Source organism: Berghia stephanieae, chromosome 4, assembly GCF_034508935.2.
Source record: "Berghia stephanieae isolate SIO BIC M18660-M18661 chromosome 4, UCSD_Bste_1.3, whole genome shotgun sequence".
In the NCBI taxonomy this organism is placed as follows: Eukaryota; Metazoa; Mollusca; class Gastropoda; order Nudibranchia; family Aeolidiidae; genus Berghia; species Berghia stephanieae.
The window spans coordinates 89,882,215-89,907,214 of NC_088363.1; the positions used below are offsets into that span (position 1 = coordinate 89,882,215).

The 25,000-nt window shown below is 37.7% G+C and overlaps 1 protein-coding gene across 1 annotated transcript in view; it reads right to left on the reverse strand.

Annotated features, from left to right (window-relative positions):
- The window catches only part of LOC144972118 (uncharacterized), a 26,052-nt gene extending 6,810 nt beyond the window's left edge, over positions 1-19,242 (reverse strand). Inside the window, exons 1-12 of the mRNA XM_078913203.1 lie at positions 19,144-19,242; positions 17,266-17,334; positions 15,404-15,533; positions 14,764-14,918; positions 14,069-14,290; positions 13,158-13,246; positions 12,451-12,539; positions 11,030-11,150; positions 10,188-10,330; positions 6,675-6,855; positions 5,817-5,957; positions 286-367 (exon numbers count right to left, since the gene is read on the reverse strand). Coding sequence (XP_078769329.1) covers positions 286-367; positions 5,817-5,957; positions 6,675-6,855; positions 10,188-10,330; positions 11,030-11,150; positions 12,451-12,539; positions 13,158-13,246; positions 14,069-14,290; positions 14,764-14,918; positions 15,404-15,533; positions 17,266-17,334 — 1,422 coding nt within the window. The 5' untranslated portion in view covers positions 19,144-19,242. The remainder of the gene's footprint in view (positions 1-285; positions 368-5,816; positions 5,958-6,674; positions 6,856-10,187; positions 10,331-11,029; positions 11,151-12,450; positions 12,540-13,157; positions 13,247-14,068; positions 14,291-14,763; positions 14,919-15,403; positions 15,534-17,265; positions 17,335-19,143) is intronic.
- Between the last annotated feature and the right edge of the window lie 5,758 nt (positions 19,243-25,000).

Genomic DNA, 25,000 nt, shown 5'->3' on the forward strand with positions numbered 1-25,000 from the left:
AGAGAGAGAGAGAGAGTTGGAATTATCATGGCATTAAAATCGATGTCCAGCTTTCCATACATACACAGTTCACTATCCAATATAACATAAATGTTTATCTGGGAACCAAAAGGTTTAATTGATGGAGTATATGGATTTTATATACATACATACATACATACACACACACATACGCATCTATATATATATATATATATATATATATATATATATATATATATATATATATATATATATATATATATATATAGTAGAGGGGTGTTCTAATACATCATTTTTCAATACCTCAAACACTTTCCCGAATTCATTGAAGTCAATAGACATGACTGTCACCGATTTGTAGTACTCCGCTTCAACAGGCCGAGACCTGAAAAAAAAGAGAGTAATGAAAGAAGAAGCATAACATTGATCTTAAAAAAAGACCCAGTATTTGTCTTTTTATACTTTGTTCTTTAAAAACAAGACAAATGAAGCCAATGTCGTGGGGAAATACCTGTTACACACGACATTGACTTCATTTGTAACACGTATTTCCCGGTGTTAAATATACAGCAATGCTACGTAATACCACAATGTCTGAGACAAGAGGTTATTACGGAATCTGGAACAAATAGCGATGTCAAAATCCAATCTTATAGGAAGTGTAAAACCACTCTTCCGGAGGACTGAATACATCCTTTGTGTAATTAAAAATTAATCTTCTGGTTTCGGAGAGATGTCATCTAATTTATTTTGAGTCTAAGTTTATGCTGGTCGTCAATAAGGATAATCTACCCCAGTAATCTTCTGAATCTGCCTATACACTCTACTACTAAAACACGTATGCCACCTTGAAGCTCTTCTCTTCAATCTTAGGGGAAAGACAATTCCACGTCGCGCTGGGAGACGCTACGAGTAAAGTTAGGAAATTGAAGAATGGGGTCCCTCAGGGTTTGGACCTGGCGCCAATGTTGTTTAATGACTACATTATCGACATGCCGAACACTTCCTCCCTGGGGCTAGAATACGCGAACGACTAGGCACTTGTTACTCAAAGTAAAGTGAGAACCCGTCTCGAGAGTATACTCAGCGAGGACGTCACCAGATTCAAAGCCTACTTCGACAAGTCGTACCTGAAGATGAACACTTCGAATTCCGTGGCCACTTATGCAGTTGAAAAAAAAAACAACTAAATTGCAAGCATGGAATGGATTCTAAGACCGTTTTCTTCACCGAAAAGACGTGCTAAATATTTCTCTCTCGTCTATCTGGTTATTTAATTAATTTATCTATGTTTGTATTGTTTTAGTTTTTTGCTGAAGAAGGGGATTTTGAGTCCGAAACGAACCGTGTTTGGTATTTTGTTCTAAGATCGTTTGACTTAACGAAAGGACGCGCTAAATGTTTTTCTGTCGTCTATCTGATTGTCAAAGTAATCTATTTATTTTTTGTATTGTTTTAGTTGTTGGCTGAAAAACGGGTTTTGAGTCCGAAACGAACCGTGTTTGTTATTTTGTTCTAAGATCGTTTTACTTAACGAAAGGACGTGCTAAATATTTCTCTCTCGTCTATCTGGTTATTTAAGCAATTTATCTATGTTTGTATTGTTTTAGTTGTTGGCTGAAGAAGGTGATTTGAGTCCGAAACGAACCGTGCTTGTTATTTTGTTCTAAGATCGTCTGACTTAACGACAGGACGTGCTAAATATTTTTATTTCATCTTCTTCTTCCAGTGTCATCTCATGGGTTGAGGTCGACTTGAAATGACACGCCAATCTTCCCTGTTGACGGCTTGCTGACTGCATTCGGCTGCCGACAATCCTGTCCATGTCCTCACATCATCTATCCCAGTTCTTGCTGGCCTGCCTCTTCCTCTTTTCCCCTCAACTCTACCCTCAAGAATGTCCTTGTTGACAGTTTGATGGCGTCTTAGGTGTCCAAAATACCTTAGTTTTCTTGTTTTTATTACTTTCATTAGGGTCGGTCTGATATCAAGGATGTCACAGACTTCTTGATTTGTTTTCTTTTCTTTCCAACTGATTTTTCCAAGGCAACGGAAAATCCACATTTCAAAGGCCTCAATTCTTTTCTCTATTTGTTTGTTCAAGGTCCATGTTTCTGTCAGCTATCAATCTGATAATCAAAGTAATCTATTTATGTTTGTATTGTTTTAGTTGTCTTAAAAAAGGGTTTTGAGTCCAAAACGATCAGTGCTTGGTATTTTGTTCTTTTTTGAAACTGTTAGATTCATTTATATTTAGGACTGTAAACAGTAATGTGCAAAAATAAATATAATAGAAGCAGACAAGACGTCCTGAAAAAAAAGATGTGTTCATGTTCATTTATCCACGTATTCAGGTGTCAAATGAGTACTTGGCCGTTAACAGCGTTGTCTCTGTCCAAAAAATTGTAAATTCGCCTAACACTAACAGGCGTTGTGTACCGTCCTAAATATTAACTGTTGCTGTTGGCCAGGGAGCCCTTGTAAAGCGCTTTGAGCACATTGTAACACGCCTGACCGGCGAGTCTTGTTTTTGTTGGCTCTTTCATTTACGTGTTTTGAGTGATTTTTATCTGACATTTCGCCTGGATTTTAATACCATCTGATTTGTGATAGTCTTGTGGTTTTATTGATATACATTTTAACGATTTCTAACAGAGGATTTTTCTAAAATTTTAAAATTTAAGTATGGATTTTCCAAAGTCAACAACAACAACAACAACAACAACCTGCACGTAGTGATCATACCAGTTTAAAAATTGGATTACTAAATGTTAGATCGTGTCGTAATAAAACTCAAGACATAATCGACATTATTGAAGATCATAAAATTAATATTTTTGTCATCTTGGAAACATGGCTTAATCATTCATATGATGATCCAATTATGAAAGCAATTACACCCGAAGGCTTTTGTATTAAATCATTTCCACGCATTGGGAGGAAAGGAGGTGGTATTGCAATTATTTACAACTTGTCACTCTTTGACAAGATATCATTTCACCATGATAATTTTAGAAGTTTTGAATACGCTGGATTTGCCATTCATGAAAATAATTTTAAAAAGTCGTTTCACTGTGTCTACCGCCCACCACCAAGCCAACAAAACAAAATATCAACAATTGATTTTTTATCTGAGTTCGGAGAATTTATGTCAATGCAATCCATTAACAAAAAGCATAATATTTTTATGGGTGATTTTAACATTGATTATTTCGGAAACAAAAATGAATCGAAAGTATTTCGGGAGATTATTGACACAAACAACAATATTCAACTTGTAAGCGGTCCTACAAACAACCATGGCCACACAATAGATCATGTCATTACAGACATTGAACATTCTCTCTCTTCATCTGTCTCAAATATTGATAAATTAATCTCTGACCATCATTTAATTGTGTTTTGCGTTTTATTTCCAATGAAGCACGAAGTAAAAAAGATGATAACATCTCGTAATTTGAAGAATATAAACATGAACATTTTTAAACAAGACCTTGACCATAACGTTAAAAATAAACATGATGCGAATGGTCTCCACGAGTCAATTGTTGGTACGGTGGACAAGCATGCTCCCTTAACAACTAGAGCAGTAAAAGTGAGACGTCAAGCACCCTGGTATAATACCGAAATAAAATTGAATGGATTAGCCAGGAGGCGGGCAGAAAGAAAATGGCTCAAGTCCAGAGATGCTGTCGATAAGAAGCGATACATCGCGGCTAGAAATGATGCAAAAGCCGTCAATTTCAGGGCCAAAAAGAAATTCTATGAAGAAAGCCTCAAAAACGTGGGACGTTCGAGACAATTCTTTGCCTTGACCAAGGAACTGCTGGGACAACAGACGCAACCAGCTCTCCCATCTTTAATCGATCGTGCAGATCTACCAACTCGCTTTGGTCAATATTTTAAAGAAAAAACGGATACCATCAGGAAGGAACTCTCGTCTGAATCGATCCCTACAACATTTGACAAGTTTCATGGTGATTCGTTAACACATTTTTCAAAGATTACTGAAGCTGACTTACGTGATTGCATTATGTCGTCTCCAACTAAAAGTTGTGATTTAGACCCCTTAAATACTGCCATTTTAAAAAAATGCATTGATGTAATTTTAACACCATTTACATGTATTGTTAATAATTCGTTGCAGTCAGGTGCTGTACCAGACATTTACAAAGTTGCTCATGTCAAACCCCTTTTGAAAAAACCTGATCTCGATAAAGAGAACTTAAAAAACTATCGCCCTGTCTCTAATCTTCCTTTTCTCTCTAAGATCTTAGAAAAGCTTGTTTTGAAACAATTACTGTCTCATCTTAAAAATAATTGTCTTGAAGAAAAATTTCAGTCTGCTTATAGGCAACATCATTCGACGGAAACCGCACTTGTTAGGGTTGTTAATGATCTCCTCTCTGTTATAGACAATGGTTCATGTTCTTTGCTGAATTTGCTTGACCTATCGTCTGCTTTTGATACTATTGATCACAATCTTCTTCTCAAACGTCTTGAAATTACTTATGGCGTGTCTGGTGCAGCGCTTGATTGGTTTAGGTCATATTTGTTTAATCGTAAACAGATTATTACGGTGGATGAATATAGATCGGAGGAAATCTTTCTTGATTGTGGGGTTCCCCAGGGTTCAGTACTTGGACCCGTTCTTTTTGTTTTGTACGTTGGCCCTCTGTCTAAAATCATCAGAAGTTTTGGTCTGTCTTACCATCAATACGCTGATGATACGCAATTGTACTGCGTTTCCAATATGAGAAATTTACAAGAAGTATCAGCCAATAGTAAAAATTGTATCCAAAGTGTTAAGAAATGGATGAATGAGAACAGACTGAAACTGAATGATGATAAGACGGAGGTGCTGTATGTGGGGAACAGGAAGTGGAAAAGTGAAACAGATTTGAAGTTGGGGGATGCCTCTATTCAAATTGTTGACAAAGTGAAAAACCTTGGCACATTCTTAGACTCTGGACTGTCGATGGAGCATCAGGTTAATAATTTGGTTAGATCTCTCTTTTTCCAACTAAAAAAGATTGCTTCCATTAGACGGTTCATATCTGAGGATGTGACCAAGCACCTGGTTGTGTCCCTCGTACTATCGAAATTGGATTATTGTAATGCTCTGTTGTTTGGCGTTTCGCAATACAATCTGAAACGTCTTCAGATTGTCCAAAACAGCGCTGCCAGACTAGTATTTATGAAGCGTAGGTGCGACTCTGCCGGACCTCTACTTCATGACCTGCATTGGCTGCCTGTTGAGAAAAGAATTAAATTCAAAGCTTGTGTTTTAGTGTATCGTTGTCTTGAAGGTACTGCCCCTTCCTACCTTTCAGAACTAATTGAAAGATATTCAAAACCCCGCCCCTTACGTTCGGCCAGTGATTCCACAAAACTAGTTGTCCCTCGAATTCGGAAAAAGCTGGAATGAGATCCTTTTCTCATTTCGGACCCTCTATTTGGAACGCCTTACCGCAGAGCATTCGTGAAAAAAGAATCTTTGTCTATTTTTAAACGTTCGCTTAAAACATATTTGTTTCGATTTTAGTAGATGGTATGAGAAGCAAGATAGGTTTGGTTTGTGTTGTGTGTTGTGTTGTGTGTGTGTATGTGTGTGTGTGTGTGTGTGTGTGCTTGTGTGTGTGAATGAGTATGTTTCAGCCAAAGTAATTTTTAATTTAAGCGCTTAGAGTCTGGTGTCTCGGAGTTATAGCGCTATATAAGTTTTCAGCATTATTATTATTATTATTATTATTATTATTTAATGGATATTACGCTGTATAAAAATCTCAAATTTATTTAAAAGATGGGAAGTAGTAAGTGATCAATCATCTTACCTCTTCAGCTTCATGGCTATGGGTTCGGGTACCATGAGATACAGGAGACTTTCACCACGCTTCTTCTCCTTGAAGAGTTCTTTGGTTCTCTGTACCATCGCCATGGCGTACAACTGAATCCCAGACACAAGAGCATCCACGCTGGGAATAGACCGGATAATTTCAGAATGACAATGAGGATGGTGATAGTGATGATGATATAATGATAATAATAATAATAATAATAATAATAATAATAATAATAATAATAATAATAATAATAATAATAATAATAATAATAATAATAATAATAATAATAATAATAATTAGGTTACTCGTTAGAATGATTTTATGTTTCGCATTGGGAATTGTAATATAAAATAAACATTCCCTGTCGATCGGTTGAGTTTTGGAAAATGGTCAGCAATAGCTGTAAAGTACTATAAAACTTGGGCCTAATGACTCATTATAATGCTCTATATTCTATATGGATATTATTTAACCCTCTCCTTACCAACTATAGGAAAATCGTCACACTCGTTACGATACAACCAACAATTTTCTTTTGTGCACCATAAAATTTAAATAAAATGAACAGTGTGGTGTAGAGCATGTTTTGCTAAAGAAATTATGTATCGCAAGAACTTTACTGGTATTGTGTTTGAGTGATAAAACATCTATTTTTGGGTTAGTTGGGTGTGAAGTTTTGCGGAAAACCCTGAAAATAGCTGGTAAGGAGAGAGTTAATTGTGTTCTATGATTTTGATTTATGAGTATAAACAATCTCTGAAAATAGGAGCTCATACAGATTTGGTTATGATTACAGACTTGACTAAATTGTAAAAATATCATCCCTGATTCAAAGCATCAAATACAAACCTAAATATAACCAGTGGACACATGAGGATAACAACAGCAAGAAAACACACGGACAGTGTCAAGTTCTTTTCTTCAGTATCAATAATATATTGTAACTCTCCATTGATGAAGATGGCCAGTTCTTGTTGTATGAATAAAAGACGATCTAGATATATCGTCATGTTGTCAAACCACCACTGACCTTGAGATAGATTATACAATTATGTAAATTAAGTAAACAGTGTGTTTAACTATTTGGTAATTATATTCATTACTTTTAAACCACGAACATCAAAGTTGTACAAATCAAGAATTCATTTAAGATATTATAATATTATACAAATCAAGAATACAATCTAATTAAGGGTATGGAAATGCATTATGTATTGACTAAGTATATTAAAGAATGAAAACTAGGTATCGAGTATATTTAACTATATGGGAATTATTTGTTTTTAGGTCATATCAGCGCCAGTCAAAAGGAAAAATTGAGATAGTAAAATTCTAGAATTACAATCAAAGCACCCAAGAAAAAGTAAGACAAAGAGGAACTGAACAGATTTAGATTCCACCATCAGTGTACTTAGTTTGAGATTACCTAAATGTCTCATCCTGACAAAAGCACATATATATATATATATATATATATATATATATATATATATATATATATGTGTGTGTGTGTGTGTGTGTGTGTGTTTGTGTGTGTGTATAAAACAAAATCATACAGTGCATAACAGTGAGATGATATACAAGACAAAATAAAATCATCTCCCAAAATTCTAATTATACATTTGAGTGTTTCCCTCCCAGTCAGGGTATCTGGCCAGGCCCAGGACAAAACCATGTCACCCCATTCCAAGACAAAGACAGAAAGCATGTTAAATAACAGGTATAGGGGGCAAAGCAGACACACCAAGTCCCTCTCTGCCTATTGTGGAATGTCAGGGACCCCAACCAGTGTATGGAATATAGGTTCTTATGTTTTAACAACATATTATAAGTAGCCTACTCATGTGCATGCTTTATTTTCCGGCAACGGCAGCCATCGTGGTTCTAAACAAAGAATATCATTACTTTTTATTCTTCATGCTGGCTAGAACTTTTTATATTCCTTGTGATTAGAATGTGTAAAAGTCAAACATGATCAAATTTATGTGTTTTTTCCCTCTGTATACGCTTTTATGCTCGCCGGGGAAATATTTCATACGGGCATCCGCCATTGTTCAGATAGTTTAGAGCCAGTTTTACTAAGTTACCATGCGTCATAAGGAAGGAAGTGACGTTACGACTGTTGAAGCGTATTGGAACATGTTTTCAAACGACATAATATATTATAAACAATACCCTCTATCTTTTAAAATATTGTACAAAATCTGTTTCTTTGGAGATCTTGCCTTGTTTTTTGTAAGAACAAGTTCAGTGATGAATGTTATTGTAAGACCATGTTGCTCTGGTAAGACCAGAATTGTTTTTATTGATTGTTTTGTATTGTTCGTTGCTAAGTTGTCACTCTTTGTCAGTATTCGTCACCCGCTACTTTATTGTTATAACTTGTTGTTGTTTATAATTATTTCCACGATCGTCATTATTATTGGCATTTATGGTGTGAACTGATATAACATTTTCGCGCGTTTAATGAGCATTGGTAAACTGGTTCAACATTCTTGGTCAGTTTTCTCTCCAAACGTTGTAAGTGAAGGTTGTAACCCTCTCAATTTTCATCTAGGCAGTTTTAACTGCATATTTAAAATATTTTTCTATATTTTCTTGGAAGTTTCGGGTTATAGCCCATGTTATTTCTTATACTGGATTGTCCTCACATTTTCGAGAACTTAACGCACCAGAAATGTAAATTTTTATTTCTAATTAATAGTTATTATGATTCGTGTGTAAATTGTCTTAAATATGTAGTCCCATTTGTTCGCAGAGATATACTTATATTCATTGTGTTAATAATTTGTTATCCTTCCATATGTTCCATCCATATTTCATGAGATATACTTATATTCATTGTGTTAATAATTTGTTATCCTTCCATATGTTCCATCCATATGTCATGAGATATACTTATATTCATTGTGTTAATAATTTGTTATCCTTCCATATGTTCCATCCATATGTCATGAGATATACTTATATTCATTGTGTTAATAATTTGTTATCCTTCCATATGTTCCATCCATATGTCATGAGATATACTTATATTCATTGTGTTAATAATTTGTTATCCTTCCATATGTTCCATCCATATGTCATGAGATATACTTATATTCATTGTGTTAATAATCTGTTATCCTTCCATATGTTCCATCCATATCTCATGAGATATACTTATATTCATTGTGTTAATAATCTGTTATCCTTCCATATGTTCCATCCATATCTCATGAGATATACTTATATTCATTGTGTTAATAATCTGTTATCCTTCCATATGTTCCATCCATATGTCATGAGATATACTCGTTTTCATTGTATTTAATAATCGGCTGTCATTCCGTATGTTCCAATCATCAAGTAAAGGCATTAGTCTATCGTTTAATAGATATTTACTATCATGTCAGGTTGTTTTAACGTACTACTTTTGTTTATTTTTCTTTCTATATTTCCATTTGATTATAATTTGTCAAATGGGGAGACATTCCATATTTGTTAAGCATATTAATTATCATTACACGTATTTTATTAATGTTTGTAACATTTAATGTAACCAAAATATATATATTTTTAAATATTATATATTGCAGTCGACCTGCCGTACATGCTACTACTGTCAACTTCTACTCTACATGTTTTTCTACCGTTGTCCTGTCATCCCACTGCATCGTTTTCTTCAATCGTCCATCATCTATTAAACATCGTCTTCATCTTTATCAACAACAACGTTCTCGTTTTTCACTTCATCTCTGTGTATGGCAGCGTTCGCCCTGGTGCGATACGTCATATTGTAAGGCCCAAATTACATGTAACGTCACTGTCTAAGCCATAGATAGTGAGATCTTAAAAAAATAAAACAAATACAAAATAGAAGAAGTGACTGACATCTCGGTATATTGCATTCTTAAATTATAGCAGTTGATGATGTTCGAAAGACTGAGGCACTGAATCAACTGTCTGGGTGACCGATCAAGGATGATTTGCCAGCTACTTCAAATCAAAATCTGCTTTTAGGTTAATATGCGGCTATGTGGTCTAATGGTATGACACTCGCTTTCGGATTGGAAGGTCCTGGGTTCGAGCCTCGGCGCATAGTTGGGTCCTTGGAAAAGACTCTTTACTTACATTGTCTCACCGTACTCGGGTGTAAAATGAGTACCTGGCCGTTAATAGCGTTGTCTTTGTCCGCAAAATTGTAATATCGCCTAACAGATGTTATGTTCCGTCTTACATGTTAAATGTTGCTGTTGACCAGGGGCCCTTTGTAAAGCGCTTTGAGCACGTTTAGTGGATTTGCGCTATATTAAAGCTCAATTTTAAAGCTCAATTACTTCTTTGACACATGAGAGGAAGGTAAAACTGAAAAAAACTCACCCTTGGTGATGGAGGCCTCTACCAGAATGGCGTGCTGGATCTCAAACCGGAAGCGTTCGATGATGACAGTGAGATTCGTTCCGTCGCTGGTGACGCCCTCTTGGAAAATAGGGTCGATAATATCCGAGTACAGCACTGCTGATCTGTTACACGGGGATTGGAGTAACAGGTTGGTTCAGGATGCAAATCATTCAGTGATAATCTGAGTGGTTTGGTTCTAGTGACAGTAACACTACGGTATGCCTACATGTATGGATGGGCACTATGACTTTGAAATAGACTAACTACATTTATTAAAATAACCTCATCATATTATGACCAACAGAATAGGATTCAATAGTCTGATGTCGCGTCCGCCCAACAGCAAGTAGCTTGGTTCTAAACAAAGAAAATCGGTACATTTTAGTGTTCATGCTGGCTAGAACTTTTTCACATGTCATTTGATCAGAATATATAAGTCAAAACATGATCAGATTTATAATGATTTTCTCCCCTGGATATACTTTTATGCTCGTCGGAGAAGTATCTCACACGGGTGTCCGCCATTGTTCCGATAGTTTAGAACCAGTTACTATGTTACTATGCGTCATATCGAGGGATGTGATGTCAAGACTGTTGAAGCCTATTAAAGAAAAGCAAAATATTCTTTTCTCAACACACCTCTTATTATATTCATCAATTAAAAGACATGCATTACTATTTAAGACAAGAGATAGAATAATTTATGAAAATTATTCCCTTGCAGCAATCTAAAAATGAGCTTTACATTTTTCATTGAACTATCTATACCATGCCCTGGCGAGTACCTACTTACATGTTGAGTTAAACTCTGGAACACTTACCTATAATTGGCCTTGAAGATATTAACCCTGGCAATGTACCGTTCATACAAACTTTGGCTCAGGCCTCCATCTACATAGAACACTGTGCCCAACGCTCGTTCTATGCCAAGATGTTCCATGACTAGAAAAGTAATCATTTATAATCAACCACACGTAAATCAAAATAAAATAGGCATAATAAAAAAAAGGGGGGGGGGGCGATAGCTCAGTTGGTAGAGCACTCACTTCATACGGAAAGACAGTGGTCGATTCCGGGTGCAGTGGAGATTTATTCTTACCCCTTCTGGGGTCATGTCCATCAACGTTGTGTACTTCAACTTAATTTTGTATTATAACACAAAATGACCAACTGGATAATGCCTGGTCTCATTTTCTTGGAGACTTGTACTCAAATAAAACTTAGAGCACTTGATTTGAACATTGGGCAGGAAAATTCACCCTTAATGATTACCCTGTGGTACTCTATAGCAGGCATTGCCTGGGCTTTCCTATGTTTTAAGATTTAACATTAAAGACGAATCTCCATAATCGAGTGAGTTTTTATCATTGAATATACATTGCGTATCTCGAAGGAACACTCTAAATGTTTTAACCACTCAACAAATTTATCATGAATTCCAGTGCCCAACTTACATCTAACACAGAGAAAAACATTAAAGAAAAGCAAAATATTCTTTTCTCAGCACACCTCTTATTATATTCATCAATTAAAAGACATGCATGACTATTTAAGACAAGAGATAGAATAATTTATGAAAATTATTCCCTTGCAGCAATCTAAGGACGCTCGTGTTTAATATTTGCAAAGACAACGATACGAACAAATGTCCATCTCTTTTGTACTTGATTATTTCAAATAGTCCTGGTGAATTGAATCCTCGACCATTGACCAAAATAGATTTATATATTATCGGGTGTTGTCTTGTGACATAGATATATTTGAGAAAAGGACTTTCAAAATATGTTAAGTGACTGGTGATTAAAAAAGTTAATACTATTTTCAATATTTAAACACATTGGAATCACAGGCGAAACGCTTAACTTCCAAATAGCTCACTGTATTTATCTAAAAGGCAAAGAAATCAATTATTACCCTCTTTATACTAAATATTAGACAAAAAAGCAAATCTCTATTCATGACAAAAAAAGAGACTGAAAAGGTTTTGAAATTCATTTCTTCTCCTTACCGATGATTTTCAGTATTTTACCCAAAATGACAGGCTTAGTCAGCAGAAAAAAAAATGATTTTTTAAACTCAAACAATCTCTCTAGAACAGATTTATGTTCTTATTAATTAAACAAAGATCATTCTTCAAAGTTTGTGATGTAGAAAATAAATCTGAATAAGAAAAATTTATAATATTGTGTCGTAACAAATGTGACGATTTTGCTGTAGGTGGTCAGGAGAGGGTTAATGTTACCTGTGACGATCTTCTGATACGCGACCAGGACTTTCCAAATAGAAGCCATCGAAGACTCTGTGATCGCGCCGTACATCCACACGACAAATCTAAACATTTTGATAGGAGGAAAAGAGAAAAAATACACTATTTACTCAAAGCACTAACATTAAATCCGTTTCTAAATAAAACATAACGTTATAATAATATTCGTTTATGAATTAAAGAACTAGACTTGGTGAAGTGGATTATTTAACATATTCTTTAAGCTTAATTGCAATTGCTTAAGCCGAACTGTTCGGCCTCTATAGGGTATAAATCCCTCCTAGAATCTTATTTTGACAATTCAAGGACATAAAGCCCATGTGAGTAAGTAAGAGTGAAACGTAGGTACTATCACTGATTCATTTACCGGCCTTTTAATATTCGATGTATTCCAAAGGTTACAAAATTGATTTAGAATTGAATGTATCACGAATGTACGAGTACAAGCTGTTAAAGATCAATAAACCAAGAACTTTTAAATAGAAAATAAAAATGTAGGGTGAAACAACTAAACTGCATCGCTCTCTCAAAATTCAAAACTATAAATAATTTTATCCACAGATTTTGATCTAACATCTCTAATTATTAGAATTAAAAAGCATTGGTATTTCACTCTAAAAATATCACTTTTTAATTACTACACAATAATGTGTCGACATAAATACATAAATGCATATATTTACCGTTCAATTAGCATGTTGTAGAAGTTCATAGTGACGTAAATGTCAAAGTTACTGGGATCCAAATTATTCCTGTGTGCATTGAGATGAGCCTGGAAAGTAACGAAAGCATTCGTTCATGACTTTAAGAAGTCAGGAAGAGAAGGCTCTAATAAGACTAGGGTTAGAAGCAGTCTTTTTCGGGATCGTGGATAACTCATACGGTAGTCATGCTCTCCCCGGTCAGGCGGAGTTGTCGTACCAGTAGGTCGCGGGTTCGAACCCCCATCGCCGCCGCGAAATTTTTATTCTCTATTGTCTTCTGGCACTTTCCTACTCACTTTATTTCTTGCTGTTATCATGCGTTCATGCATCAGTTGTATATTCCAATGCACTTTTCTCATCCAGATTTCATTTATTTTTGCTATAGTTATAAAAGCATGACATTCTGTAATAATATGGTTCATATTGTCGAACAATATTATGTGTAGAATGTGCTTCTTGCTTTTCTGTTTGAGTAAGAAATGTGGTTTTGTTTTGGGGAAAATGGCTGGTAAGGAGAGGGTTTAAAATATGAATAAGTAAAAGAAACAAAATAAAAACCAACTCGTTAAAAATTTATTTTTTAAAATTGAGCTTTATATAGCGCAATATCCACTGAATGTGCTCAAAGCGCTTCACAAGGGGTCCCTGGTCAACAGCAACATTTAACATGTAGGACGGTACATGACGCCTGCTAGGCGATATACAATTTTTCGGACAAAGACAACGCTGTTAACGGCCAGGTAGTCATTTTACACCCGAGTACGGTGAGAGAATGTGAGTAAAGAGCCTTTTCCAAGGACTCAACTATACGCTGAGCGCGAGGCTCGAACCCAAGACCTTCCGATCCGAAAACGCGTGTCATACCACTGGACCACATAGCCGCATCTTACCCTGAAAGCAGATTTTGATTTGAAGTAGCTGGCAAAGTCATCCTTGACGGGCCACCCAGACAGTTGATTCAGGGCCTCGTCCGTCAGCAGATACTCATTCATCAGGAAAGTCTTAGTCTCTGGTCCCAAAATAGAAAGGTAAAGGACGGACATGTCTCGCTCACGCTGGATACGGTCCAAGAAAAGTCCCAGCTCCACACTAAACCTTACAGCATTCTGAGTCTGTCGATAGATGATGATGATGATGATGATGATATAATCAAATAAATAGAATAAAAGAAAGAAGCAAACCCTTGGTCTATTGATAATTTATTTTATTATTCTTTTTATTGGAATCGTGTTTAAGACTTTTTCTTACATATTCTCGGGCAAATTCTTGATCGATATATTATAAAGTTAAAATATTCTGACCGAAATATAAAAAAGGGCGTTGAACGGTTGATATGCTTGTCTTATCAAACAATATACAATACTCCAATACTCTGAAAAGAAAACACATTTTGAATTAATATTTTTTGCCAGAATATTTGTTTTTCATTTATCCCTCCCTCCTTTAAGCCTAAAGTTTTAGAGTTTTTGACAAGATGGGAGTGATTTTAATCAATCGATATTAGAAGGACGATGTTTCTGACCAAAATATTTAACATGCGTTGTTTTGTTTTTTTCTAGAAAACGGTTTAATTTTTGGACGTCACCTGTTCTAAGACTCTCTTCCCCTTGATGCTGTCACCAACGCTGTAGACATTGAAGGCCCAAAGACCCAGTATAGGGAATAATGTCAAGGATAATATCTGAAGAATTTGTTGGCGTTTCCCTGTGTTAGATAAAGGATCACCTCTCCACTTTCGACCTGGAAAGAAATTTAACATCAATTTTTAAAAAATCAATAAAGTGTTGATCTCTACAATTCTACAATTACTAGAGCGATTTTATAATGACTTATTGTCTGTTTACAAATTACGTAATTCTTTATTTTTGTCATGATCGTGAATAAAAGATGCTAAAGCTCTAATCCAAATATTTCGGGAATTGATAAGAATTTATAACATGTATCTAGAATGATCATGTTAGATTTCTAAACTTAAGGTGCTAACTCCGATGCTGTGATTAATTTAGAAGTAGTAGTAGTAGTAGGAGTAGTCGTGGTAGTAGTAGTAGTAGTAGTAGTAGTAGTAGTAGTAGTGGTAGTGGTAGTAGTAAATAGTAGTAGTAGTAGCAGAGACCATACATACGTACATACATGTAAGTCCTCTGGGAGGAGTAATAGTAACAGTGATAGCAGTCGTAACAGCATGAAGTTTTTAGTTTGAACCTTTTGCTGTCACATAAACTCACCAACGTGGAGGAGACATGATGAACCTCTTTCGGAAGGCTCTAGCAAGTCTAGGATGTCTGAACCTGTAGGACTTTGACATTTGTCAAAGAGTTCCATTTCTACATTGTTGGATGCACCCGTGTAACTTGTCTGAAAAAAAGACAGGTTGCTGATTAGTCACAATTTAATTGCCTGATATATCTATTAGGGGGCAGCGTGTCTTAGCGGCATGGTCTTTGTTTTTATACCCAAGAGGTACCAAGTTTGACTACCCTCAGCGGCCTGTGACCTTGCGCTAGTTACTCATAGTTCACTTAGCTGCACGGTGGATGATAACTTCTCTTGATGGATGAATAAATAATAATAATAATAATACATGACATTTATAACGCGCATTTTCATCACTGGGTGATGCTCAATGCGCGAAACAATAATACAGTGACATTATTATACAAATGAAACATTATACATACTACATCAACATAATATTATCATTATACAACAATGTAATAACTAAACATAAAGTCATTAATACAAGATATGTTATAATACATCCACATGCTATGTCAAATACGGAAATAATATAAAATAATGATATAATAACATAAACTAAATTAACATTCATATTGGGGTCAATATAAAGAAAATAAAGTTTTCATTATAATATTGTTATCGTCTCATTCTGTTAACTCTCTCCTTACCAGCTCTTTACATAATTTTACCCGAAACTTCATACTAAACACAGAAAAATAGATTTTTCAAACAGAATAGGAACGAGTATATTATATATTTTGTTCATAAAAATGAACTCTGCAATACAGTGTCGAGTTTTTATAGCTAGAACTATAACAAAATGATATCAGAATAAGAAAATTGTTGGCTGCATCGTAACGAATGTGACGATTTTCCTATGGGTGGTAAGGAGAGGGTCTGGGTGGGGATCCTGAACTCCCATAGTGGGCAGGGAGGTACATACTGTGTCTTCTATCCCCTTATATCTATTTTCCAACATGCTTTCTGTCTTTGTCTTGGAATGAGATTACTTGGCCCTGTTCGGAGTCCTGGCTGGGAGGGAAACAGTCGAATGCATAGTTATTGTTTTGGGAGATGATATTTTTTTCCTTGTAAATCATCTCTCTGTTATGTATCATTATATTTCTTTTTAATGTATAAAGTAAGCATTTGAGTGTTTTCCTCTTTGTTGGATCTTGTGTTTGTGTCTGGGTGAGACTTATAGGTGATTTCAAACTAAGTACATTGGTGGTATGCTCTTGGATTCTACATCTGATCCCTATTTGTTCCTAGTTCCTCTTTTGTCTTACTTTTTCTTGGGTGCTTTAATTGTAATTCCAGAACTTTTTACTATCCCATTTTCTTCCTTTTTACTGGCGCTGATATAACCTTAATGTGTTGCAAGCGCCGTAAAACCCTTAAAAACAAAAACAACAAAAGGAGAGGGTTAACAGAACACGATCACGTTAACGTAAACTATTATCCTTTGTGCGGCGATGTTGTCTAGTGGTATGACACTCGAGGTCGTATCGGAAGGTCCTGATTTAGAGACCGGCTCTGAGCGGCGCATAGTTGAGTCCTTGGAAAAACGTTCTTTACTCACATTCTCTCACCGTATTCATATGAGTACCTGACCGTAAACAGCGTTATCTCTTTCCAAAATAAAACAAAATCTGCAATATCGCTTAACAGGCATCATGTCTCATCCTACATGTTGGCTAGGGATCCCTTGTAAAACGCTTTGAGTGAGCACATTTAGCGGATATTGCGTTATATAAAAGCTCAAGTTGTTTTTTATGGTCGTTCTCAGTGACTCCTACCCCAAGTCGATCATGTTATCGGTGCAAGTTTCTAATGGTAACAAGTTTACCTGTCTTGTCTCACGGAGTCTCTCCGTGTCATCTTGAGATGGGGCTTCGGAGTCTTGATCTAAAGTCATCTGGGGGTTATAATGAAAATATTAACATATTTAAGCATTTGCACAACCAAATACAGTTCGTTCTATCTTAACACAATCATAGACTTGATTTTTAACATTGTTGTTATGGAAAATAATTTGCATTAGTTTGAGAGTATTCCCATGACAACAATGAGCCCATAATGGATTGGGTTATCAGACCTGCAAATAAACACATGTTGGTTTTTGGGTAAACCGATTTTACTAGAGCATAATAGTAAAAAGAAAATTACCAGACGTTCCAATAATCCTCTGTAAAAATCCCTCAAAAGTTTAAGAGTTTTTTCAGGCTTAAATCCTGTTTTATTAGTATAGACTTTGACGTGTACTGCCTTACCACTATGACTATGACAACCTTGTGTGAAATTTCAAAGGCAGGAATTCAAGAATCATACTCTTCCAACGACTTCACCTTACATTCTTCTTATCAAAATGTATTCTTGTTTTTTTTTTAAATAATGATTGGTTTTCGCAAGACAACGCTATTTTATACCAAACTAGCCTCCAAATTCAACGTTCACTTCCTATTGGCAAGGATAAATTTTGCAAAAAACCTTTCCTTAGGACATAGTTATCCTCAACGAGTCTGATTGAATTACTTAAGCCTTTAACCCCAGTCGAAGCCAAGGACATCAATATGATGCTTCGCCATTTGACTCTTCCTTGGGTTGTCTTCTCCGTCTGCCTTAATGTGTAACCGCCGCATCTCCTTGTTGCCACCATCGTGCTTCTTTGCCAACTATTTCTTGGCTTTCCTGGTCTTTTTCCTCCTCGGATTCTGGGTGGGGATCCTGACCTCCCATAGCGGGCAGGGAGGTACATACTGTGTCTTCTATCCCCTTATATCTGTTTTCCAACATGCTTTCTGTCTTTGTCTCGGAATGAGATTACTTGGTTTTGTCCTGGCACTAGCCGGAATCCTAGCTGGGAGGGAAACAGTCAAATGCATAGTTATTGTTTTGGGAGATGATATTTTTTTCCTTGTAAATCATCTCTCTGTTATGTATTATTAGATTTGTTATTTTTAATGTATAATGTAAGCATTTGAGTGTGTTCCACTTTGTTGGATTTTGTGCTTGTGTCCGGATGAGACTTATAGGTGATCTCAAACTAAGAACATTGGTGGTATGCTCTTGGAATCTACATCTGATCCCTATTTGTTCTTAGTTTATTCCTTTTTACTGGCGCTGACATAACCTAAATGTGTTGCAAGCGCCGTAAAACCATTAAAAACAAAACGAACCTCCTCGGATTCCATGTCTGAGCTTGTCTTGTGATGTTGTGGGCAAGTTTTTAAGTGTTTGGTCTATCCATCTCCACTGTCCCTTTCTGATTTGTATGTTTTGTCGTCTGGCAGCTTCCCAAAGAACATCCTTTCTGACTTTGTCCGCCCACCTGACGCCCCAAATCATCATTAGACATTTGTTGATAAAAGTATGTAATTCGTTGGTGTTGCTTTTTGTTGTTTCTGATTGATACAGTAATATAGACCTAACATTAGTATTAAAATTCTTGGGTTCGTCGAGATCCCGATCTCTTTTGATTTCCAAATTTTCTCCAGGACTTGAAAGGCTGTACGGGCTTCAATTCTTGATGCAATTCAAATCCCGGAATTCGTTGAAGTCGTGTTTTGAGTCCAAGACCTCAACACACCAGTGATAGATACGTGGTTTAACGTTTTGGCTGGATTAACTTTTGAGTTTTATTTTTAAAGAATGTATCTACAATTGAGTGAATGTGCAAGAGAAAAAAAAACATTTTAACACCAGTAATCGTCTCGAAATAACTCACCTTCTGTATCCAAATTAAATAATTGGATTATATTTTCACAAATAATCCTTATCTTCTCGTAAACGAAAGTTGTTTTTCGTACTCTTGCCTGATTGCTAAAAGTTATAAACACTTAAAAGAAATCAACATTTTTTTAGAAGAGATGAAATTACTATATTTAAAAGTCTTGTCTTTAAATCATTAAGCTTTTATAAAGTTTGTTCAAAAAGAAAAATATAAAACGCTCCTTAATTCTTGTTTGGTTGTTTTATGTATTTCACAGTTGTTCGTGTGAAATGAACCAGTCTTAATGGAATCTGTATCGGTTCTCATGGCAACAGCGGCTGGTTGTTTCATAACGAACTGGTAGATATAAATCGATAATATTGCGATATCATCATGACCATCCTCGTGAAAATCGATTTCAAAGTTTTAAAATATCAACTAACTACAGAGCAATAAAACAAGCGTCGCATTCATATCGTATCTAGATATTTGCCGATTCCATTCCCTGGATCATTGGTCCTAAAAATAATCATTTCTATGCATAACAATAGACATTGACCATAAATAGAATACAGCTTCTGTATACTGTTGGCTTTGTAAAATACTTTCATACCAACGCTGATCAGATCTAAAATTGCCGCAATCACTGAAAACAAACACACATTTAAAAAGATCCTTACAACTCCTGAAAAATAACACTTAAAAACAATAAAAGTTGACGAGGGGAAACTCCCAGTATATTGAATTTGTGCACAAAAAATCTAAAGATCAGAATATCGTGGAAAAAATTTGTCAAATGGCATAGAGTGTGTAGACATATCTCCAGATATGGGGGTCTCTTTTGTCTGGAGGTCACAGCGGGTTCACATGGGTTCATGTTGTCCTATAAGAGATAGAAATATGGACTAGTAAAAGCATCTAAAAAATTATCCTGACGCCCCAAATTTCTCTTCTTCTTCTTCTTCTTCTTCTTCTTCTTCTTCTTCTTCTTCTTCTTCTTCTTCTTCTTCTTCTTCTTCTTCTTCTTCTTCTTCTTCTCCTCCTCCTCCTCCTCCTCCCTCCTCCTCCTCCTCCTCCTCCTCCTCCTCCTCCTCCTCCTCCTCCTCCTCCTCCTCCTCCTCCTCCTTCTTCTTCTTCTTCTTCTTCTTCTTCTTCTTCTTCTTCTTCTTCTTCTCTCCATTCTCCTGTTCCTCCTTCTCCTTCTGTTCTCCCTTCTCCTCTTTCTCATCTTTCTTATGATCCATTAATCAGAATTCTGTCTGAATATAGATTTACAGAATTCATGAACACTCAGACAAAAGCCTTAGATAGTAGCTTACATGTTCTTAATTTTGGTTTGATGACGTTCATTGAATATTTTTCAAACTGTCGAATCCATTTTGCTGTTTAGATTACCCATCATTCTCATTTGCAAGAAGATGGAGCACGTATTAAATTCGTTTTACTGAAAGAAATAGGCGTAGATAGTTATTATATTTTGATACTCAACTTTGGGATGTGACTTTGTTTCTATGTTCGAGCTCTCAAATACATTTCAGATCACTTGGGGAAACATATGTTTGTTGTATTTGGCTACTTTTTTTTGGTTGGGGGGGGGGGGGTGGTTACTAGTTATGTTGATTTCTCAGTGATATCCTCGATTCATGATCCAAATCTAATGCTTTTGGTAGCCGGAATGATTTGTGAATTTTCAGACTTTTTTGTTCTGTTTGTTTATTTTAAAAATTTTTGTCGTTATTTGTTTTTGTTTTTCTTGGGGGCGGGGGTATCTTCCTTTGTTTCACCCCCCCCCCCCCCCCCCCACGGGTGTGTCTTTTTTACGAAACCCGCCGAAACCCTGCGAAACTCGCCGAAACCCGACGAAACCCGACGAAACCCGACGAATCCCGACAAAGTTATGGGAAGTAGGTGGCTGTGGGGAGTGAACCTAGAACTCAGGGAAGTGTACACCATTGGGGAGTGAACCTGGGACTGGGTTTCGGCGGGTTTCGTAAAAAAGAACCAGTGCTTTTTTACGAAACCCGCCGAAACCCGCCAAAACCCGGCGAAACCCGACAATATCCAGCAAAGTTATGGGAAGTAGACAACTGTGGGGAGTGAACCCGATACTCAGGGAAGTGTACACCAGTCGGGAGTGAACCTGAGACTAAGGTTATCGGCCGGTTTCGGCGGGTTTCGTAAAAAAGAATTAGTGCTTTATTACGAAACCCGCCGAAACCCGACAATATCCGGCAAAGTTATGGGAGTTTGGCAACAGTGGGGGGTGATCCTGGGAGTCAGGGAATTGCACACCAGTGGGGAGTTAACCTGGGACTGTGTAAAAAGGATATCAGTGGGAAATAAACCTGGGACTAAAGGGGGATGGATACCATTGAAAGTTGAAGCCGGATATGGGAGTTGAGTACCAGAGGAGAATGAACCTGACACTATAGAAGGTGGGCGCCAGTGGGGAGTGAACCTGGGACTCAGGGAATTTCACACCAGGGGGAGTTAACCTGGGACTCTGTAAAAAGGATATCAGTGGGAAATAAACCTGGGACTAAAGGGAGATGGATACCATTGAAAGTTGAAGCCGGATATGAGAGTTTGGTACCAGAGGAGAATGAACCTGACACTAGAGGAGGTGGGCGCCAGTGGGGAGTGAACCTGGGACTATGTAAACAGGATATCAGTGGGAAATAAACCTGGGACTAAAGGGAGGTGGATACCATTGGGAGTTGAAGCCGGATTTGGGAGTTGGGTACCAGAGGAGAGAGAAACCTGACACTATAGGAGGTGGGCGCCAGTGGGGAGTGAACCTGGGACTATGTAAAAAGGATATCAGTGGGAAATAAACCTGGGACTAAAGGGAGATGAATACCATTGAAAGTTGAAGCCGGATATGGGAGTTGAGTACCAGAGGAGAATGAACCTGACACTTTAGGAGGTGGGCGCCAGTGGGGAGTGAACCTGGGACAATGTAAAAAGGATAGTAGTAGGAAATATACCTGGGACCAAAGGGAGATGGATACCGTTGAAAGTTGAAGCCGGATATGAGAGTTTGGTACCACTAGAGAATGAATCTGACACTATAGGAGGTGGGCGCCATTTGGGAGTGAACCTGGGACTCTGTAAACAGGATATCAGTGGGAAATAAACCTGGGACTAAAGGGAGATGGATACCATTGAAAGTTGAAGCCGGATATGAGAGTTTGGTACCAGAGGAGAATGAACCTGACACTAGAGGAGGTGGGCGCCAGTGGGGAGTGAACCTGGGACTCAGGGAATTGCACACCAGTGGGGAGTTAACCTGGGACTATGTAAAAAGGATATCAGTGGGAAATCAACCTGGGACTAAAGGGAGATGGATACCATTGAAAGTTGAAGCCCGATCTGAGAGTTTGGTACCAGAGGAGAATGAAACTGACACATAGGAGGTGGGCGCCAGTGGGGAGTGAACCTAGGACTCTGTAAACAGGATATCAGTAGGAAATAAACCTTGGACTAAAGGGAAATGGATACCATTGGGAGTTGAAGCCGGATATGAGAGTTTGGTACCAGAGAAGAATGAACCTGACACTATAGGGGTGGGCGCCAGTGGGGAGTGAACCTGGGACAATGTAAAAAGGATATCAGCAGGAAATAAATCTGGGACTAAAGGGAAAAGGATACCATTGGGACTTGAAGCCGGATTTGGGAGTTGGGTACCAGAGGAGAGAGAAACCTGACACTATAGGAAATAAACCTGGGACTAAAGGGAGATGTACACCATTGAAAGTTGAAGATTGATATGGGAGTTGAGTACCAGAGGAGAATGAACCTGACACTATAGGAGGTGGGCGCCAGTGTGGAGTGAACCTGGGACTCAGGGAAGTGCACACCAATTTGGAGTTAACCTGGGACTGAGGGAGATGGATAACTGTGGGTATCCGAGCCGAACTAAGGAGTTGGTTACCAGAGGAGAATGAACCTGACACTGTAAAAGGTGGGCGCCAGTGGGAGTGAACCTGGGAGTCAGGGAATTGCACACCAGTGGGGAGTTAACCTGTGAATATCTAAAAAAGGATATCAGTGGGAAATAAATCCGGCTTCAACTCCCAATGGTATCCATCTCCCTTTAGTCCCAGATTTATTTCCTACTGATATCCTTTATACATATTCCCAGATTAACTCCCCACTGGTGTGCAATTTCCTGAGTCCCAGGTTCACTCTCCACTGGCGCCCACCTCCTATTTTGTCAGGTTCATTCTCCTCTGGTACCAAACTTTCATATCCGGTTTCAACTTTCAATGGTATCCATGTCCCTTTAGTCCAAGGTTTATTTCCCACTGATATCCTGTTTACATAGTCCCAGGTTCACTCCCCATTGGCGCCCACCTCCTATAGTGTCATGTTCATTCTCCTCTGGGACCAAACTCTCATATCCGGCTTCAACTTTCAATGGTATTCATCTCCCTTTAGTCCCAGGTTTATTTCCCACTGATATCCTTTTTACATAGTCCCAGGTTCACTCCCCACTGGCGCCCACCTCCTATAGTGTCAGGTTTCTCTCTCAACTGGTACCCAACTCCCAAATCCGGCTTCAACTCCCAATGGTATCCACCTCCCTTTAGTCCCAGGTTTATTTCCCACTGATATCCTGTTTACATAGTCCCAGGTTCACTCCCCACTGGCGCCCACCTCCTCTAGTGTCAGGTTCATTCTCCTCTGGTACCAAACTCTCATATCCGGCTTCAACTTTCAATGGTATCCATCTCCCTCTAGTCCCAGGTTTATTTCCCACTGATATCCTTTTTACAGAGTCCCAGATTAACTCCCCACTGGTGTGAAATTCCCTGAGTCCCAGGTTCACTCCCCACTGGCGCCCACCTTCTATAGTGTCAGGTTCATTCTCCTCTGGTACTCAACTCCCATATCCGGCTTCAACTTTCAATGGTATCCATCTCCCTTTAGTCCCAGGTTTATTTCCCACTGATATCCTTTTTACACAGTCCCAGGTTAACTCCCCACTGGTGTGCAATTCCCTGACTCCCAGGACCACCCCCACTGTTGCCAAACTCCCATAACTTTGCCGGATATTGTCGGGTTTCGGCGGGTTTCGGCGGGTTTCGTAATAAAGCACTAATTCTTTTTTACGAAACCCGCCGAAACCGGCCGATAACCTTAGTCTCAGGTTCACTCCCGACTGGTGTACACTTCCCTGAGTATCGGGTTCACTCCCCACAGTTGTCTACCTCCCATAACTTTGCTGGATATTGTCGGGTTTCGGCGGGTTTCGGCGGGTTTCGTAAAAAAGCACTGGTTCTTTTTTACGAAACCCGCCGAAACCCAGTCCCAGGTTCACTCCCCAATGGTGTACACTTCCCTGAGTTCTAGGTTCACTCCCCACAGCCACCTACTTCCCATAACTTTGTCGGGATTCGTCGGGTTTCGGCGGGTTTCGGCGGGTTTCGCAGGGTTTCGGCGGGTTTCGGCGGGTTTCGTAAAAAAGACACACCGCCCCCCACCCCCGGTTTTAATTACAAGCCTGGTCCTCTTCTCCAATAAAATTGTATCACCATTGAGGTTTAAGTTTCTATTATTCTTAATACCAAGAAATAAGGACAACATTATTATGTCATGGTAATTTATCGTGTCCGCCTGAAAAGAGTTAAACGTACAGTTAAGACAAAGAATTCGAAATTGAAATCCTCGATACCCAGCCATCAGACAAAGTCTTTGTAATTTGATTATTTGACGTGTCAAGTTGCCATTCTTTTCAAAATCTAATAACTGATTTTCAAATGTTCATATCATATCGATGATAGAAGCGATTAATTTAATCGATATTTTATTACATTTTTCAGAACAGCTGCATATGGCAAATTGTGGATACAATGGTTAAGATTCACAG